Raw genomic sequence first — 14,291 nt, 5'->3', positions numbered from 1 at the left:
GTACGCTCGGAGCGGCTCCCTCGCGCCTTGCTTGATAGCAAACAAGTTGACGCTTGTCTTCTGGTGACGCCTGCTGCTTGCAAAATGATGGAGGAACGCCGTTCAAAATTCCTTGAAACTTGTGATGGATTCGTCCGGCAGTCTCCGAAACCACCGATGTGCCGATCCCGAAAGCGTGGTGAGGAACACTCGGCACTTCACACCATTTGTGTATTGATGCAGAGTGGCAGTGCTGTCAAACTTACCCAGGTGGTCGTCTGGGTCGGTTGTCCCGTTGTATTCCCTGATCGCGGGGGGCGCATAATGCTTCGGCAGCGAATCGCGAAGAATGGAGTCTGAAAACTGCCGGTTGATCCGCTTGGGTGACGAGTCTGTTCCAGGCGCCTTTCCTTTTCTGACGTCCCGGACGGGTGCTTCGTCCGATGAAGATCCCTTGTCTTGATTGGCTTGCGCTACCTCCGAGGGTGTCTGGAACAGAGCCCGATGAAAAGGTATTGGGGCGGGCGGCGCCCCCATCTGAGTGCTGGCCGACCCCTTATTTTGCCCCCATATTGAGAGCTGCTCCTGCCTGTCTTCGGGTGGGGCTCGGCCCCCCGAGGCCGATATCGCCTACTGCGCTGCCCGATCGGCCTGAGCCTTCTGCTGTTGCTCTACGATTTTTGCTGCTCGTGCTTGGACGAGTGCCTCGAGCTCCTCGGGAGAGAGCGCTACCAGAAGTTGACGTCCAGCTTCTTCCATCTTCTAGGTTCGGATTCAGGTGCGTTCCCACAGACGGCGCCAATTTGATCCTGTCCGAGTACTGAGTCGACGGACGCTGGGGACGTGGCACGCTCCGCTGTCTCCGACTAGTGGTGTAGCTCTCCGGCGAACCTGCAAAGAAGCCGAGCAGGGAGGGGTTTCCCGGTGACGGCCCTCCGACGCTCAAGTCTGGCAATGAGAGAGGCAGCGTAATGTGGCTACAGTAAAGTGTTGCGCATACCTTCGTCGACGTCTGGGGGTCCTTATATAGGACCCCGGGGAGGTGCGGGCACGCTTCTCTATGCGTGCACGCTTCCCCAAACATACCTTAACAAGCCTCTGTCAGAAAAGTACCTTTGGCGTCATTCCGCAATCGTCCGAGCATATCCCGGATGCGATGGTGGAAGCTTCCGCCGTATGATCCTATGTACGGCTCGACCGCCAACTCTGCTGCTTGTCGGCGGCAGGCGTCTCGAGGATGATGTTATCCCCTTTCTCCTTTGTCCTCTTGATTCCCTGTTTACTCCAGGGTCGAGCGGGTAGGCTGCTCGGTAGGCATATAACTTCTGCATCGGTCGTATGCTCGGATGAGACTGCTCCCGCCTGTGTTGCCTTGTGCACCGGTCGAACGGACAACCCGCTCGGCTCTTGAAACCTTTTTACCTTGAGCATCAGAAACCCGACCCCCAGTCGGGTTGTCTTCATTCGGTTCGGGGGACTCACGGCCGGTCGGCCTACATCACCCGGTCAGTCGGTCCGCTTCGTGCGGTCAGCCGGTCTCAGGGTTGAATCTCTTGACCTCTGACCTCCACACATCGTTGACCTTCCGCCAACGAGGATCCCCCGTCCTTATCACCGGATAAATGGTCAATTATGAATGGCCAACATAATCGGGAACCTATTGGGTCACATGCACTATGAGTATATCCGAAAGATGTAAAATAAGTTTGAGAATAAGATTCTCAAATTGAGATAGATTAAGTGTGGTAGTACTAGATGAAGGAAAAATATTGAAATTATTTGTTGGGCTGAAAGCATTAGTGGTCCAAGCCTCTTATAAGCAGATTGGATCCATTTTAATTTAGTTATGAACCAAATTTAGTTTAGTTTTCAACCAAATTGGTTTGATTTTAAACTAAACTTAATGTTAATGGATCAAACTAGATTATTGGGTATGTATTTGATCTTGCTTATCAAACTCTGATGGAGGTGTATAAAAAGGCCCTCCATGGGAGAAAAATAATAAGAGTTTTTTAGGTTTATCCTCTTCCTCTCCCTCTCTTATTGTTGTCGTCAAATAAAAGGGACAACCCCTTTTTCTGCCACTACTACCCACATCCAACCATTGGTAGCCTTGCCACCGACTCACCCAGCCCCGTCCAGCCATTTGTCACCGGCCCACCATCGATAGCAACTCCTTCAGCCATCGAATGGCAGCCAAAATGCTACTTCCATCTTCATTTGGTGTCGTCGGATTGATGTTGCTGCCTGGCACCAAACCGAGTTATGAGTTCTTTTTCAGATCACATCGTCTCTTCCCTTTGGCTAGTTCCAGAGTGGAAACACAACTTGTGGCTTTGCGATGGCATCTTGAAGGTATCTCGATGTAGATACATATAAAGGCAAGCTTTGTGAGAATTACTAGTTGATATTATTTCTGTTAAAGTTCATTGGACAATTGTAATTTCTAAATAAAAATTTATTCTATGATTATGTCTACATATGTATGTTATTGTGGATGTGTGTGATGTGTCTCCGGGGCTATGGTGCCATGATAGGATATCCAGGTTATCATCCATGTACCCCGCGGTTCGATCCTAGCTATAGTGTATTTGTATAAATTTTTTCTCCAAATTGGGGGGGGGAGTGCAACAAAAGGATTCTGACTTCTGGGATGACCACTGCGTGCGTTTTCCGATTTACCCTGGTGCCCGATAGAAAATATTTGTGAGACCGGACCAGCCACTCTAAAGATAATCAATGATAAAATTATCAATTTTTTTTTGATGTATGTGATGTGTACTATAATAATTTTAAAAATTACTACACTTCCGCCCTCGAAAACATATTTTTATACCTAGATAGACACATCAATACTCTGAAGCCTTAACATAATCCTTATAATATTTGCATTTGTAAAAGGTTTTTCCACTTGACACAAAAAAAAAAAATAAATAAATAAAAAAGATAATTATGCTTTTCAATAAAGATCTATTAACAGACCATAAGTCATGTAGTATGAGTCCATAGGATTGTCAAATCACATAAATACAATTGTCAACGACGTAATTCCTAATTGTGTGTGTCTTCATTTTTGATAGCAAGAGTAGTTTATGATCGAACATGAAGATTTACTATTGTTGTTCACCCCGTCTAGTTGGTCTTCATATTCCTAACAGCATCTACTCAATTAGAAACACATCCAAATGATTGAATCACATTCAATTGCCTAGTAGTTGTAAAACATTATTTAATGACCTTGCAAGCCTAGCTTTGTACCAAATATATATCATTCCACCTTTAGTGTTAATGAAATTGTTCATATTTATTTTCTTTATTTTGACTTGTATAAGATTGTTATGCAGTTTTGCCAAAAGTATTTAAGTCCAAAACATTCTTGTTAAATGAATATTGTTGCGCTCTTAATATTCTTAATTTTCTTTTAAATTCTAAACCTTCTAGGGTTTTTAATGCTTTTAAATTCTAAACCTTCTAGGGCAAGGCATGAATTCATTATAAATTGATTCTATAATTTATCTTCCTTGTATGACTATTAATCTGAAGACTATAAATTGATTCTATATGCTTTTGTAATATGAAAATTAACGTCTAAGAGACGTAATCATCTTCAGACCAAAAAATACGTGAGTATTAATCTGAAGACTATACGTTTGGTAGGGTGTAATATGTCTTATAATGTAATCAAGCTTACATTACAAGGCTGACTATTTTGTTTGGTTTAACTTTAAACTTGTAATGTAATGTAATCTCGATTACAAAATATAGTAAAGTTTTGTAATCTGGATTACAAAGTAATCCGATTACATTACGAGATCACTGCTTAATTAAAATTTGAATGTCGAATATACCCCTAGTCAGTCGCTGCCCCCCCCTCCGCCACCGCTTGTCGCTTGCCATCGTCAGTCGTCGGCCGCCCGCCGCCGGTCGCCGTAGGCCGCCCACCCACTGTCGGTTGCCCGCCCGCCGCCGGCAGCGACCAGTGGTGACGGTCGCTAGTTGCCAGTGATTGCTGCAAGCTTTGACAGAGGTGCGACGGCCCGTCGATAAAAGTCGTAGGATATTTTTATCATTTTATAATAAGAAGAATTATATTCCTTATAAAAAATAATAGGCATCAAACAAAAAAAATATAATCACCCTTATAATCAAAGATTACATATATTATATTACCAAACATAGTAATGTAATCAAGATTATATTATATTATATTATATTATAAATTTAATTACATTACAAACTTCATTACATTAAACCATCCATTACATTAAATCAACCAAACGTAGCCTTATAAATTGATTCTATCTACTTTCAAGCTCCATTACATTAAACCAACCAAACATAGCCTTATAAATTGATTAATTGATTCTATCTACTTTCGTAATCTGAAAACTGACGACTAAGAGACGTAATCATCTTCAGGCAAAAAAAAATACGTGCTGATTTAGTTGGTAATCGATTTGCTTGAATATTTTGAGAAACAACCTTCAAACAAACAAATTTTTATTGCATTACCTAAGTTGAACCAAATAACATTTGATTTTGTTTTATTCCCTATAACCTTGATTATGTGATTACCTGGTAATCACATAACCAAGGTTATACATGATGACTTGAACCAAACACACCCTTATGATTATTTGATAAAGAGAAATGCACAATTTGTTAAAATTGATAAATTCTTGTCTTTGGGAAATTTACCAAATAACGTTAGACATCTGCCCAATCAATAATCTATTCCATCGACAGAAGAGGATACTTAATTTTCATTTCTCCTACTCAGATCCTTCCTTCCACAGGAAGAAGGAAAGAAATGAACTGTTTTAGAGCAAAAAGCAGCCCATAAAATTTGTTGGCATATCCGAAATATGTACACAAAGATCTTAAAAGAAGTTTTCGATCTAAACGAAACTTCCACGAACAAGCAAATAAAGTCTGCGATCATTTCTTGCCTCTGCTATTCCATTTCCAGTTTCACTATATCAATTAATTCACCGCGGCTGCTGTATAAGTCTGGGGCTCATCTTCTTCATGTTGACTACTTTGGCCACCTTGGCCGCGTACCTGGCTCCCTCAGCCGCGCACCCCAGCAACGACGCCTTCCACTTCTCCGCACCCCACACCGCCACCTCCCTCCGCCATCCCCCACTATTCTTTTCCTTACCTGTAACATTCAACAAATCAAATCGGTATTAGTTAACCAGCACGGAAAGAGAAACATGAGAGATGAAGCTCAGCGATTACGATCGAGAGCATCGCTGATGTCGTCGGGCAGATCGGGGTCTTCAATATCGCCTTCGTCGTGGAAACACTCGCGGAGCCAGTAGTGGCCGAACTGGGGGGAGAACTGCACGAGTGCCCACCACTCCGGCGAGAAATCCTCCACGGACCGCTGCGACGCCGGCACATACGGCGCCGCGTCCGGGTTCAGCACCGACCTTGCCCTCGCAGTCACCGATGACGATGAGATCACCTTCAGATCCATGGTATACCGCTTTAGTCTTCGATGGAGTGGATAAGGGCAGATGAAAATCCATAAAAGACAGTGTATCGTATTTATCCGAATAGAGTGAGAGAATTCGACACGGACATTGAGAAAATTACTGGAATGCCACAACGCCCGTAGGTTGGGTTCGGTCGAAAGGGGCCTGGCCCTTGAGATTGGAACTAGGCTGAATTCTATGGAAAGGGATCTGGTCCATAAGATTGGAACCGGTCGTGCTCCCGATTTACCCGTTTGTTTGGGGAGGGAGGGGCGAGTCAGGGGAAAAATCAGATTAAATTATCTTAAAATTTTTAATTATAATTTTAATTTTACATATAATTTACATATTCATTCATTGAATATTTCTCATAATTTAATGTTAACTAACAACCTAATACAACTCTCCTTTTTTATTCGAGCTTGGATCGGCCATGATCGGTCGTCATGGGCGGAGTTAAAACTTTCAATGAATGAATCCATTAAACTATTGTGCTAATGCTAGATTGTTCCACGGAAAGAACGCGTTATAGGGTCCGACTATAACATCTCGGCAAGGACCGCTACATCTCCAGAACTCGGGTGTAATGATAAATAAGTAAGAGTTCGCGTTATAGGGTCCGACTGTAACGTCTCAACAAGGACCGCTACATCTCCATGAGAACTTGAGTGTAGTGTTAAATAGGCAAGAGTTCTCACACCATACGTTAGATAAGAACAAATATGATAGAAAGACTGATAATCTAAGATTTGGAACATGGAACATAGGAACTCTCACTGGTAAATCAATGGAGGTAGTAGATATAATGATTAGGAGAAAAATTAGTATTTTATGTGTACAATAGACAAAATGGACAGGTGAGAAGGCAAAGATGATAGAGAACTCGGGTTTTAAGTTATGGTATACTGGAAAGAGTAAAGCAAAAAATGGAGTGGATATTATTGTGGATAATTTGTTAAATGATGAAGTTGCAGGAGTAGTTAGAAAAGGGGATAGAATTATCGCTCTTAAGATAATAGTGGTGAAATAAACTGTGTTGGATCGTGATATTTCGATAGAGGGGGGTGAATATTGTAAGCGTTTCGAGCCGCAAAAAAAATGCTTTTTCGCGTTGCGGAAACCCCGAAAAACTTGCCACCGGATCCGTGCGAAATTAAAAAAAATAAACTTGTACATGTTTTCTACTCGAGATCTACATTAGATCTAAATGATAAAGAAGTTACCCTTGAAACGATGCCCTTCGCGTATGCCGCTCGTCCAAAGTTCTTGCCGGATCTCGAAAAGTGTCAAATGAACACTCCTCTACAAGTATCCACACAGACAAAAGAGTGGAGAAAAACCTTTATAGTGTGCTAGCACTCTTGAAGGTTTCGGCCAAGAAGGAAGAGAGGGAGAGCAAGAGGAATTCAAGAGAGAAAGAAAATTCAATTCGATGAAAAATGAATGACAATCACTCATTCCCTACATATGGCCGGCCACATTGAATGCATTTAATGCATTCCATGCCAAATGAATCTTATTCCATTCATATGGTCGGTCACATTGAATGCATTTAATGCATTCCATGTCAAATGAATCTTATTTCATTCATATGGCCGGCCACATTGGGAATACTAATTATGTGGCCTTGATGATGTGAAACATCATCATTGGCTAGCCCTTGCCAAGTCACAAATGATTTGGCATGTAGTCAAGTCAAACTTGACTCTTCATATTTCCTCTCAACTCAAGTCAAACTTGAATCACTTATCACCCTTGGTTGATCAAATGTAACCATTTGATTCAAATCAATTTAATATAATGAATCTCTATTCATTGATTAAATTGATTCAATGAAACGTAATCTAAATTAGATCCATCAAACACATGAATCAAATCGAGTCCAACTCAATTAGTTTAATTTGGATTACTCTTAATCCAATTTGGTTCATCACATGAACCTAATCCTCTTGGTTCATCATATGAACCTAATCTCCATCTAATTGTCCTTTGTGTGTGACCCTATAGGTTCATATAACGTTGGCAATGCTCTTAAACCCATTTAGAAGCATAAGTAATGAGCGGTATCTAGCAACACATCATTACTACCCAAGTTACAAGAATGTTGAGATCCAACATCACCTTGTGACTACTAATTGTGACTCTTCCCAATATGTGACATTGTCCTTCTATACTTAACATCTAGATTGATTAACTTGAGACATAGACTGTGTCATTCTCTAATCAATCTAAATCTTGAACTCCAAGTAGACTCACTATAATCAAATGAACTCAGGGGGCGTTTGGTTTAGGGGAATATGAGTGGGGAATGGGAATGAGAATCATTGATTGCCATTGTTAATGTTTGGATTATAGGAATAGGAATGCAAATAAGGGAATGAATCCTTGAAATTCGGTAATAACCCATTCCCATGTACCTCCCCTTCAATGAGTCATTACCCTATTTTCATTAATCAAAATATTTCCTTATTCCAAAAATATCCTTGACCTAAAGCTAAAATTTTCTCCCTTAATACTAAATATCAAAATATATATATATATATTTTTTTTCATATCACTTCTCTCTCCTTGTTCTCTCTCATCATATTTTTTCTCTCATCATTTTATCACACACTTTCTCTCTCCTTAATCTCTCCTATAACACTCTTTTTCCTCTTTTTTTCTCATTATACTTTCTCTCTCATCATACTTTCTCTCTCCAAAATCTCTTCCATCGCATTCTCTTTCTTTTTTTTCTCTCATCATACTTTCTCTCTCCTCAATCTCTCCCATCACACTATCTTTTCTTTTTTTTCTTATCACATTTTCGCTCTCATCACACTTTCTCTCTCCTCAATCTCTCTTGTCACACTCCTCTTTTTTTTCCTCAATACACTTTCTCTCTCATCATACTTTCTCTCTCCTCAATCTCTCCCATCACACTCACTGCTCTCTTTTTTCCTCATCACACTTTCTCTCTCATCATACTTTCTCTCTCCTCAATCTCTCTCATTACACTCTCTTCCCTCATTTTTCTCATTATATTTTCCCTCTTCATCCTCTCCCATCATACTTTCTCTCACATCATATTTTCTCTCTCATCTTCTCTCATCATGATCTCTCCTATCACACTCTTTTTTCTCATTTTCTCTCATCGCACTTTCTCTCTCTTCATTCTTTCTCATAACACTTTCTCTCTCATCAGACTTTCTCCCTCATCATTCTTTTTCATCATATTTTTTTCTCACATTCATCTTTCTCTCACATCTAATTTTTTCTCTTATTTTCCTTTAAGGGTAAAAAGAAAAATTTTGATTTATTCCGATAGAAAATATGCAACTAACCAAACATTGCTTTTAAGAGTGATATTCATGCTCATACCCATTCCCATTCCACAATACAATGATTCCCATTCCCATTCCGATTCCTATTCCTAGGAAAGAACCAAACGCCCCTTCAATATCTCATATTGACTCATTTGGGCATGACCATGCACTTAGTGGTCTCACTCTATCAAGAATAATGATGTCACTCTCGTCATATAGGAGGGATAGATCTTATCTACATCACTCACATCCCTCCGCATAATTTGTTACATACCCAGTAATCGCCTTTATAATCCACCCAGTTACGGGTGACGTTTGACGAAGCCAAAGTATGCAACTCCTTATGTAGGGACCATGGTGACTTCAGTGTTAGGATCGTTCATACTCGGCTAGAGAGGGGGGCTGTGAATAGCCGACCCCAAATCGTCGTTTCTTTCTACAAAACGTGTTAGCGCAGCGGAAAATACAAAGAAACGAAAGAGAAGAAAACCAAACCTTAACACAAGGATGTAACGAGGTTCGGAGATTAGGGCTCCTACTCCTCGGCGTGTCCGTAAGGTGGACGAGTCTAGTCAATCCGTCGGTGGATGAGTCCCCGGAGAACCGGCTAATACAATATACTCCTTGTGGGTGGAGAAACCTTGCCACAAACGTTTGCAACAGCAAACAGAGAGTACAAGAACAGTAAGAAAAGCAATACAATATGAATACAATAGCACTCTACCAATTGCTTGCTTTCTTGTCGACTGGAGGTGAAGCAGCAACTTCACAACCCAAACGCAGCAGCTGGTCGACGACTGGAAGCTCACGCGAAGCTTCGGAGGCGAGCTCAATCAAAGCTCAGTTGAAGCAGAAGCTTCAGCAGCAGAAGAACAGAAGTTCTAGCAGAAAAGAAGTTGAAGATCTCTTTCTACAGCAGCAGTCCTCGACCCCTTTATACCTGCGAAGAAGACAGCGAAGAAACTAGCCGTTGCTACGCAACGGCTAGGACCCTGATCGGTCTACGGACCGATCAGGCCCTGTTCAGAACGTTACTGATGGGTTACTGATCGGTCCCAGACCGATCAAGACTTCTCACAGTGAGTTACTGATTGATACTGATCGGTCCCCTGACCGATCCCACCATAGTAAAGCTGATCGGTCCCCAGACCGATCAGTAAGCCCACCGAACCATGATCGCCTTCTGTTTGTTATCCGATCGGTCACCGGACCGATCAGAAACGTATCACTGGATCGGTCTGCAGACCGATCCAGAGCTTGGTTTTTGCCCAAACCAAGTCCCAAACCTTCCAAACCAATATCCGGTCAACCTTGACCTATTGGTACTTCATCCCTAGCATCTGGTCACTCCCTTGACCTGCTAGAATTCCCCGCCAAGTGTCCGGTCAATCCCTTTGACCTACTTGGACTTTCCTCACCACCAGATGTTCGATCATCCCTGATCCATCTGGATTTTCCCTTGCCTGGCTTCACTCACCCGGACTTTCACCTGGCTTAACTCACCAGGATTTCCACACTGCCTAACATCCCAGTTAGGACTTTCTCACTGCCTGACTTCACTCACCAGGACTTTCCAACTGCCTGGCTTCACTCACCAGGACTTTCCACACTGCCTAACATCCTAGTTAGGACTTTCCAACTGCCTGGCTTCACTCACCAGGACTTTCCAACTGCCTAACATCCCAGTTAGGACTTTCCCTCGTGCCAAGCTCCCTGCTTGGACTTTTCCCGTGCCAAGCTCCCTGCTTGGACTTCTCCAGTGCCAAGTCTCCATACTTGGACTTTTTGCGTGCCAAGCTCCCTACTTGGACTTTTCCAGTGCCAAGTCTCCATACTTGGACTTTTCAGGTCAACCAGGTCAACCTTGACCTAGGGTTGCACCAATAATCTCCCAACCATCTATTCTTGTCTCACATCAAGAATAGAACTCTCTCACGAGTGTCAAACTTCAACATGCAACTCAACTAGGTCAACCTTGACCTAAGGTTGCACCGACAATCTTCCCAAGTCAAACATCAAAATACAACTCGAGTCAAGTCACCTCGAGTCGGGTCAACCAGGTCAACCTTGACCTAAGGTTGCACCAACATTCAGGTCCAAGGACTAATAGTCATACTAATAGCCACATGAGAAAGTATATGACACTCATATAACGATCCATGATATTTTCTCATGGCGGGTCATTCAGTATACATTCTCCAATGCATACCCATGTGTCAACTTGATATCTCTATATCCATGACTTGTGAGATCAAGTCATAAAGTTGACCTACATGCTAGTCTCGTCGCATTAACATTGTCCTTGAATGTTAATACTTGACTAGGAATGATTAAGAGTAGTGTTCCCTATATCATCTCACTATCGATTCAACCAATCGATTGATATAGGTAAGAACCTTCTACTCAAGGACGCTATTATACTTAGTTATTTGGCACCAATACAAGCAAGTATAATAACCATAAACAAATGCCTTTATATACATAAGAATATGATACGATGAGTCTATACAACAATCATCAAATGATTGGCTCTAGGGCTCTAACTAACAATCTTCCACTAGCACTAGTGCCAATCAGTGTAGGCCCTAAGGCCTAATGACCTAGTGTGACCAACATGATTTCTCTGTGCCAAAGCCTTGGTCAAGGAATCAGCGATGTTAGCCTCTGTGGGTACTCTACAAATCTTCACATCTCCTCTATCGATAATCTCTCGAATGAGATGGAAGCATCGTAGTATGTGTTTGGTCCGCTGGTGTGAGCGAGGTTCCTTAGCCTGTGCAATCGCTCCATTGTTGTCACAATAGAGCTCTATGGGATCAGTGTTAGGATCGATGGTCGCGGCTAGAGAGGGGGGTGTGAATAGTCGACCCCAAATTGCTCGTTTCTTCCTACGATTAGGGTTAGCGCAGTGGAAATAACTAAATAGAAACACAAAAAGGAAAGATCAAACCTCAAACTCGAACTCGACGATGTAACGAGGTTCGGAGATGAAACTCCTACTCCTCGGCGTGTTCGTAAGGTGGACGAAGCCTATCAATCCGTCGGTGGATGAGTCCCCGGAAAACCGGCTAATAAGAACTCCTTCTGGGTGGAGAAACCTCACCACAAACTCTTGCAACAGCAAGATCAGAGTACAAGTACAAGAAGCACAGTAAGATACAAATATAAAGATGAATGTAACAACTCTTGCTTGCCTACTCGTCGTCGACTGAAATCTGTAGATGAAGCACCAACTTCACAGAATCACAGCAGCAGCTGAAACCAGTCGAAGAAGTCGAGGAAGCTCACGCGAAGCTTCGGAAGCAAGCTTAACAAAGCTCTAGAACAGCAGAAGCAATAACTTGCAGAAGCAAGAAGAAGATCAAGAAGAAGCAGAAGCTTCGGAGAAGTTGAAGAAGATTAATCAGATCTCCTTTTATAACCTCCGATATCCCGAGCCAACTCGCGAACCGCAAGCAAAATGGCCGTAACACGAAGTTCGAAATTACCTAGCCGCTTGAGTCACAGCTGACCGATCAGCTCCACCTGATCGGTCCAGAGTTCTTCCGATCGGCCATGGAGACCGATCAGTCTATGCCGATCGGTCCCTGCATCGATCAGAATCTCAGAGTTGCCCAACTCTGCATTCTAATCGGTCCGGGACCGATCAGCTCTGATCGGTCCCGCATCGATAAGCTCACGAGGTACATCGATCGCTTTCGATCGGTCTCCAGACCGATCCAGGTCTTGGTTTTTGCCTAAACCAAGTCCAAACCAATATCCGGTCAACCTTGACCTCTTGGTACATCATGCTTAGCATCCGGTCACTCCCTTGACCTGCTAAGACTCCCCACCAAGTGTCCGGTCAATCCCTTTGACCCACTTGGACTTTTCTCTTCGTGTTAAGTATCCGGTCACTCCCTTGACCTACTTGACCTTCTCAACACCAGATGTCCGATCACCCTTGATCCATCTGGATTTTCCCTTACCCGGCTTTACTCACCAGGACTTTCACCTAGCTTCACTCACTAGGGTTTTCACCTGACTTCACTCACTAAGATTTCCAATCTTCCCGGCTTCACTCACCAGGACTTTCCAACTGCCTGTTTTCACTCACCAGAACATTCCCACTGCCTGGCTTCACTCACCAGGACTTTCACCTAGCTTCACTCACTAGGATTTTCACAACTGTCTGGCTTCACTCACCAGGACTTTCCCACTGCCTGGCTTCACTCACCAGGACTTATCCCTCTGCCTGGCTTCACTCACCAGGACTTTCCACATCTGGTCCAGAGAACGAGCTACCGAGCTCTCTCTGACCACAGTTCGGAGAACGAGCTACCGAACCCTCTCCGACTTCCATCCGGTCCAGAGAACGAGCTCCCGAGCCCTCTCTGACCACAGTCCGGAGAACGAGCTACCGAGCCCTCTCCGACTTCCCATGTGCCAAGCTTCCATACTTGGACTTCTCCGTGCTAAGTCTCCATACTTGGACTTTTCCCGTGCCAAGCTCCCTGCTTGGACTTTTCACCATGCCAAACTCCTTGCTTGGACTTTTCCCATGCCAAGCTCCCTGCTTGGACTTTTCTCGTGCCAAGCTCCCTGCTTGGACTTTTCTGAGTCAGGTCAACTCACCTCGGGTCAACCAGGTCAACCTTGACCACGGGTTGCACCCACAATCTCCCAAGCTTGTATCCTTATAAAACATCAAGATACAACTTTTCTGTTCACGTCAAACATTGTCAAACATAACTCGTCAAACATCAAAACACAACTCGAGTCAAGTCAACTCGAGTCTGGTCAACCAGGTCAACCTTGACCTAAGGTTGCACCAACAATCAGCTATGCTAGGAACCACCCCAAGCTCCGTAATGAACTTGTGGATCCAAACTGCCTCCTTTGTTGCTTCTGATGCAGCAATATACTCGGCCTCTGTTGTAGAATCAACGACTGTGTCCTGCTTCGAACTCTTCCAGCTCACAGCACCACCATTCAAGAAAAACACGAACCCAGACCATGATCGATAATCATCCTGGTCAGTGTGGAAGCTGGCATCACTATAACCCTTTATAGCTAGCTCGTCATCGCCTCCATACATCAAGAAATTTTCTTTAGTCCTTCTCAAGTACTTAAGAATATTCTTGACTGCTATCCAGTGACTTTCACCTGGATCTGACTGGTATTTGCTCGTCATGCTCATAGGATACGAGACATCAGGACGAGTACATAGCATGACGTACATGATAGATCCTATGGTTGAGGCATAAGGGATCTGATCCATGCGGTCTCTCTCCTCTCTAGAAGAGGGACCTTGAGTCTTTGAAAGGCTCACGCCATGTGACATCGACAGAAATCCCTTCTTGGAGTTCTGCATGGCAAACCGTAGTAATACCTTGTCAATATATGTACTTTGACTTAGGCCAAGCAATCTCTTAGATCTATCTCTATAGATCTGTATGCCTAAAATATGGGTTGCTTCACCTATGTCCTTCATTGAGAAACAATTCCCTAGCCAAGTCTTGACAGACTGCAGCAAGGGGATGTCGTT

General features: G+C 43.2%; 1 protein-coding gene across 1 annotated transcript; it reads right to left on the bottom strand.

Annotated features, from left to right (window-relative positions):
* Positions 1-4,681: 4,681 nt before the first annotated feature.
* LOC121987410 (protein EARLY RESPONSIVE TO DEHYDRATION 15-like) lies at positions 4,682-5,516 on the bottom strand. The gene is made up of 2 exons (XM_042541213.1): positions 5,221-5,516; positions 4,682-5,140 (listed from the first exon to the last, which is right to left on the bottom strand). The coding sequence occupies exons 1-2, from the start codon at positions 5,459-5,461 to the stop codon at positions 4,968-4,970; spliced, it is 414 nt and encodes a 137-aa protein (XP_042397147.1). The 5' UTR covers positions 5,462-5,516; the 3' UTR covers positions 4,682-4,967.
* Between the last annotated feature and the right edge of the window lie 8,775 nt (positions 5,517-14,291).

The sequence above is a fragment of the Zingiber officinale genome, chromosome 5B (assembly GCF_018446385.1).
Source record: "Zingiber officinale cultivar Zhangliang chromosome 5B, Zo_v1.1, whole genome shotgun sequence".
NCBI classification, from domain to species: Eukaryota; Viridiplantae; Streptophyta; class Magnoliopsida; order Zingiberales; family Zingiberaceae; genus Zingiber; species Zingiber officinale.
This window is presented reverse-complemented; position numbering and strand designations above follow the sequence as displayed.

Excerpts from the sequence above, each read along its gene's own strand:
- LOC121987410 (XM_042541213.1), bottom strand. The coding sequence starts at position 5,461 with ATGGATCTGAAGGTGATCTCATCGTCATCGGTGACTGCGAGGGCAAGG. Across the intron at positions 5,141-5,220 it reads CATCAGCGATGCTCTCGATC|GTAAGGAAAAGAATAGTGGG; the intron begins GTAATCGCTGAG and ends TGAATGTTACAG.